The sequence below is a fragment of the Dipodomys merriami genome, unplaced genomic scaffold (assembly GCF_024711535.1).
Source record: "Dipodomys merriami isolate MVZ:Mamm:240054 unplaced genomic scaffold, mDipMer1.0.p SCAF_437, whole genome shotgun sequence".
Lineage (NCBI taxonomy): Eukaryota > Metazoa > Chordata > Mammalia > Rodentia > Heteromyidae > Dipodomys > Dipodomys merriami.
Genome location: NW_027205999.1, coordinates 272,779 through 279,255, shown reverse-complemented (window position 1 = coordinate 279,255; position 6,477 = coordinate 272,779). Strand labels below are relative to the sequence as shown.

Genomic DNA, 6,477 nt, shown 5'->3' with positions numbered 1-6,477 from the left:
TCCTATCTCCAATAAACCACCAGAAAACCAGAAGTGGCTCTGTGGCTCAAGTCGTAGAGTGCTAGCCTTGAGTTGAAAAGCTCAGGGACATCACCCAAGCCAAGCCCAGAGATCAAGGCCTATGACTCAAAAAATAAATAAAGAAAGAAAGAAATAAATAAAAGAAAGCAAAAACATACAAAGCTCAGAATGGCAACCAGCTGAAAACAGGACGGAATAAACCAACATTATCTATGACAGTTTTCAGATTATGCAGAGAAATGCCTGCATTGTTGAAGCCCAAGCCCATCTGATAGCTGAGTTTTAGCTGGCTGGCATGCCCATGATGCCAGGTAATGGTATTCACAAGTTTTGTGATATTATTGGATGACACAAATAGGCTTCAAGTTGGGAACCTGAAAATTTTCTATTGATCTAGAAGGAGAAATATATCAGGACAAGAAATGGGATTAACACAATGCCAAAAGCAAAAGGCCATCCAATCCAAGGAAGACAGAATAACTCTGTCTCTGAAAAGATGATTCTCTCAAAGGAATCCTGAGCTGAGTATGGTGGTCTATGTTTGCAATCTCTGAATTTAGGAGGCTGAGTCAGAAGTTAGGTTGAGACTAGCCTAAGTTCCATGCCAAGAGAAGAACACAAAACCAAACCTCATCTTACAAAATAAAAGAAGGACTGGGAATGTGGCTTAGTAATAGAGTGCTGGCCTAGCACATACCTAAAGTCCTGGGTTTGGTTCCTCAGTACCACATAAAGAGAAAAGGCTGGAAGTGGTACTGAGGCTTGAGTGGCAGAGTGCTAGTCTTGAGCAAAAGAAACTCAAAATGCTTATGAATGTGTCATAAACAATCGCTTGAAAGCAAATAAAAAACTTTCGAATAAAAAAAAGAAACTCAAAATGAATGGTGTTAGGAAAAATGTAAAATTAATGAAATAACATCTCTCTCCCTCCCCTATATCCCTTCCTGCTTTTCTCCCTCCCTCCTTTTCTCAGTACTAGGGTTTATACAAAGGATTTCATGCTTAGGCAGGTGTTTAACTCTTAATCCACACCACGGCCTTTTTGTACTTTAGTTTTTAAGTTAGGGCATCCTGTTTTCTTCCCATCCCAGGACCAGCCTCCCATCTAGCTGAGATTATTGGAATCAGCCCACCTTGATGATTGTGATCAGATCTCACTTTTTGCCTGGGTTGGTCTTGGATTGCAGTCCTCTCAATCTATGCCTCCCAAGTAGATGGTACTACAGGAGTGATCTATCATGCTTAGCCTTTAAAATGATCACTTAGAGCTGAGCGCAAGTGGCTCCTGCCTGTAATCCTAGCCACTCAGGAAGCTGAGATCTGAGGATCGAGATTCAAAGCCAACCAGTGCAGGAAAGACCATGAGACTCTTATCTCCAATAAACCACCAGAAAACCTAAGTGGTCCTGTGGCTCAAGTGGTAGAGTGCTAGCCTTTAGCTGAAGAGCTAAGGGACAGCAGTACCCAGGCCCAGAGTTCAAGTCCCAAGACAGACAAAAAAAAATCACTTAGGAAGATAAAAGAAAAACTCCTGAATTCTCACATTTATTTAAATAGCGGCTGCCAGTCATATTTTATAAAGCACTTATGGGGCCCATGAAGTCTTTTATTTTTAAAATACAATAAAATAGTACTAGAGCAGTTGGGATATTGTTCTGCCAGTAACACAACTGTAAGAGCCTCGGAGGGAGCAAGCAAGCCGGCTACAGGCCAGCGCCGCCGCCGCTTCTTCTGAGCGGCAGTGAGAAGCAGCAAGCAGCCATGGCTGGGGCACAGGCTCCTCAGGCCAGACCCTGCAGACTGGGCAGCCCCTCCAAATCCCTCCAGTGGCTGACCTCAGGCCTCAAAGGCTCCAGCGCCGAGCTTCCTGGGCTCATCCCTAGGCTGGAGGTGCAGTGTGAAACAGCAAAGGAGCCAGCGAGACTCCTCCAGTGTCAGGGCAACCAGGCAGGAGTGGAGCCAAATGGCCAAACTTGCAGCAGCGACTGCAGCAGTTGTTGCTGCCTCGTGCAGCATGGGCCAGGGCTCCTGCAGCTGCTCAGGCACAGCCAGAGGCGGAGAAAAACTCCAGGACTGACACAGCCCCCTTCCACCCAATCTGCCTAAGGTCTGGGAGCTGGATCTGGAGCAGAAGGAGAGGGGTTCATATGGGTGTTGGAGGCATAGGCCTGCAAAACCCCATCTGAGCACCTGTGTGCCCTGAGGGTGCATACAGGCATGCATTCCTTCCTTCCAATTTATTTATTTTTGTTGGTCGTGGGGCTTGAACTCTGGGCCTGGACGCTGTCCCTCAGCTCTTCAGCTGAAAGCAAGTGCCCTACCACCTGAGCCACAGGACCACTTCCAATTCTTCTCAGGGAGGAAGGGACACCCTTTCCTCCATGCTGGGCAAAGGTTCTGCCCCGGTGCAAGACTCAGGTAATGGTTTGCTCAAAGTACCATTCGTGCTTCATCTACTTAACCACGTAGAACAATGCCTGGAGACCCCCCCCCCCATGTGTAATCACCTGTGCTTTACCTACTTTTACAACCTTGATTAGTGGAACTGCTCCACATTTGTTGACAAGGATTAGCTTTTTCTGTTTAAACTCTCATTGTCTGTGCTCCCATAAAACTGTTTAACTCTCTGCCCCTGACTGAAGATTTACTTCTCCTGCTTGTGTGCTGTATATAAGCATGTGATGTTTCAATAAATTTTGTCTATACCCACATGGTGTAGTCCCTTCTTGCCTATACCACACATCGTGTTCCCAGATCCCGCTGTGGAAACAGCAACAGATGGGGTTATGCCGGTTGATGCCTCTGACATCTCCCCCCTTTTTTGTTTTTTTAAGTACAACCGTAAGCAAGAGATCCTTTGCAGAAGGGATTTGCAGAAACTATTTTGGAATGTAGACAGCAATATCTTGACAAGACATAATGCAATCAATCCTGTAGAAACACTATGGGTAAAACTGTGCCACCAGGTATGAGGGTCCAATTGGTTTAGCACAGATGCAATTCCTCAGCCAGACCTTCATATCCCACCCCAGGGAGTTGTGCCAAGAAAGTCTCAATGACTTCCTGCTGTAACTAGTGGATGTCCCAAGTCAAATTTCCTTGCAAGACCGGCAGGTGGTAGTGAAGTCCCTGCCAAGTAATGTTAGAAGTGTTGAATCAAGTAGGAGTGATGCACAGTTTATTGAGCTCTAATCACACTTGAAGGTTAGCTGTTTCTGCAGATCAATTATCTGGTCTCCCATCCACTGCACCGTGTGTTGCAGGGTGTTCAGACGGGAATCAATGTCCTGTTTAATATTGTGCTGATGAGTCCATAGCTGGTGACAGTCCAGCCACTTCTCTACAAAGTCCTTGGTTTGGATGGAGGAATGCAGGGCCACTCCGGCAGTCGCAGCAGTCATGGTGATAGCAGTCATTTCAAGGATCACAGCTACACTCAGACCCAGGAATCTCCTAGTTCCCTTCAGCAGTTGCTGGAAGACTCCTGTCAACAAACCAACAGTGGGGCTCTCCTGCCAAGGTCGGGTGAGGTTAACAGGCACCCAGACCCCTAAGCAAGATCTTAATATCAGGAGAGACTGAGAAGGCATATTAAAAGAAATAGTATGATTTAAGCATGTAAAGAGTCCAGGCTGCGTGGGTTCTCATTGATTGACACTGTCCCTGTGGGCTAGGACATAGGAAAGTTTAATACAACCCTGTAGAGTAGAAGAATGGTTCCTGTAAAATGTATAATTTGCCTCATGGGCCCTAGTAAAGTGACCAATCCAATTCTGAGTTGTATAAAATTGGGTGGCAAGTTTTATAAATGCCAACTCCTCAGGCCCTAAGTGTCCCCTGAAATTTATATGTGGCCTACGAGGCACAAGGCCTCCATCATGTCAGGTGAGCAAGCCAATGGGTTCTACATGATTTATAACTCCATTGTATAGACGTCACCATCAGAAGAATTATTAGTATAATAATCACCAACATGCTTTTCAGAATAATTGGCAATGAAACATCCATGAGGACCTCAATCTATAAATGAGATGTTATCATTATGCTGTATAATCTTTCCTCTAGGGTTTTGACACTGAGACCACTGAATAGAAACATAAACAAAATTCAATAATTAATGTCCTGGCATACTAGGTTAGGTGGTCGCCCAGTCTTATTTGTATAAGAATGATCCTTACCAATAAAATTTAAGGAAATTGTGCTGAATAGCCCCATATGATTGTTGATTTTATCATCAGGCAAGATGTATGCCCATACCTGTCTTCTGGTTGGTAAGCAAGGTGATGTCCCTAAACACAGTGGTAAAGACTCAAATCCTAAGGAAATAATATAAGGTATTCCTTCCTCACCTGGATGAGTAGGGTCTGCATGATCCCATGGTGGAGGAAAATACGTGCTGTCATTTGTATATGCCACCGGACCTTGGTCTAGCTAATCCACTAATTTTAACAATGGTCGGTGAGTGACATAGGCCCAATATGCATGTTCACTACTCACTGCAGAAGTATTCACAAGCAGTGCAATCATGGCCAAAACAGATATTCAGGTATTCTAGGGGTTTTTGTACTGACCAGGATGGCTTCGGTCTTGTGTCAACACCTTATTCTGACCCCATGTTGGTGGGGTCAAGCTGGTTTTCTTAAGATAAGGATGATGGCTTCCTCGGGACTTCAAGCTTAGGTCTGCAAAGCTGCGTACTAGATCTTCTTCCTCACGGTTGTGTTGTGTTGTTTTTGCTTCTCTGGAGGTCGGATGAGTCAAAAAAGGGACCCAGATGTTGCCAGTGGATCCATCTGGAATGATAGAAACGCTGTTTTCCCTTATGGGGCATTAGTCTTAGTCTTCATTGATTAAATTTTTTAAACCATATGGGAATAGATAGTGAGGTGGTGCTAGAGGGATAAAATGCTTTTCAGCTTTAGTGAAAGGATCACTTTGAGTGAAATTTTAAACATTTAGAGTAAATAAGGTTAAGGCAAAAGTTTCCCTTGGGGATTCCCCTTTTTTGTTTTTTTAATAATTGAAGCTTAAATGTTTTATGGGTGTGTAAACAGTTGGCATTAGTCTACACAGGTTGATTAAAGAAGTTTTACCTAGGGACTAACTTTAGTAAACTCCCCTAATATTTTTCTGATTGTACACTGGCTTTTAGAATATGGTGTGGGGTAGTTTGTCAAGGTGACAACTTTTTACTAATTACATTTTATTCCAAACTAGAGTTTAGGCATAATTTTTTAACTTTTCATAACTGTATGGACCCTTTGGGGGGGGGGCTATAGCAGCATAGCCTGTTTAGTACTTTGGTTTGTAAAAGATTTAAATAGTCTAGGATGTTTAAAGGTAAGATCCATAAGAAGTTCCACTTGTAGGTGTTCAGTGGCAGTTTTGTAATTGACAAACAAGTTATAAAAGCAGAGCTAACAGTTAGTGATTACAAATTGCATCAAGGCAAATAGGGTGGTTGAGTCCACACAACTGCCTGTAGACATCCTGGTATCTAGGCTGGAGATGGGGGCATTGCACCCAGCTTCAAGGCCTGGAGGTGGGACAAGTCTTACCTTGAAATCCTAGGAAAACATTACCTCCCCAAATGGGCGAAAGCATTGTTTAGCTCCTCAAATAGCCTAGGTGGGACAGGCAGGCCATCCTTTGGAATACAGATGTTTAGTGTAGCTCCTGGTGCTTAACTCTCTACTTAAGCCCTTATCTTTGAAAATTTAACATTTGGTCTAAATCCTGATATAAATGATCTTTTTAGTAATTATCAGACCACAATTTTGTTTTATTTTGGTGTTTATACCAATGTTTCTCTGCTTACCTGGGACTTATTTGTCTCAGTTAAATTTGAATTTTCTCCTTCCTTGTTCTGATTAATACCCTATCTGTTTACTTTTGATCTGGTCCTAACAATTTCATATTTTATTCTTAAACAAATTTATTTGGTTAGTGTCAGCCCAGAATTTACTGCCAATTAGGGTTTTAAGCACATACAGAGCAGTTTGGATTTAAGCTATTCCCCACAATTCACAACCTCAGCCTTTTACAGCCAACTATTACAAATGGTTGACAAGTTCTTGCCCAGTTATGCATGCTTATAAAGTAGCTTGCCATGACCTCCAGCTCTGATCAATTTTAGAAGAGCCAAACATTATTGCCAAAGTCCCAGGAGTGCCTCTTTCTATGTTAGGGTAAACGCAACCTTGACATTTCCCTTGGTCACTGGACTTGAACTTAGTGCCTGAGTGCTGTTTTTCAGCTCTCCAGTGCAAGGATTGCACTTTGCCACTTCGGACTCCAAAGCAACTCTGCCCGCTTTTTTGGCACTCTGCTGGCTAGTTAGAGATGATAATCTTTCTCTGCCTGGACTGGCTTTGAACTGCAGTTTGTAGATCGCTCACCTTTGGTCCTCAGCTCCACCCTCATCTGGGCCCCCTCCCATTTCTGGAGTTCCCTCCA

The 6,477-nt window shown here is 43.6% G+C and overlaps 1 protein-coding gene across 1 annotated transcript in view; it reads right to left on the bottom strand.

Moving 5' to 3' along the window:
• Positions 1-1,538: 1,538 nt before the first annotated feature.
• The window catches only part of LOC138807848 (protein FAM114A2-like), a 147,705-nt gene continuing 142,766 nt past the window's right edge, over positions 1,539-6,477 (bottom strand). The window contains exons 24-25 of the mRNA XM_069993635.1: positions 4,593-4,814; positions 1,539-3,505 (exon numbers count right to left, since the gene is read on the bottom strand). Of these exons, the coding sequence (XP_069849736.1) occupies positions 3,210-3,505; positions 4,593-4,814 (518 nt within the window). The 3' untranslated portion in view covers positions 1,539-3,209. The remainder of the gene's footprint in view (positions 3,506-4,592; positions 4,815-6,477) is intronic.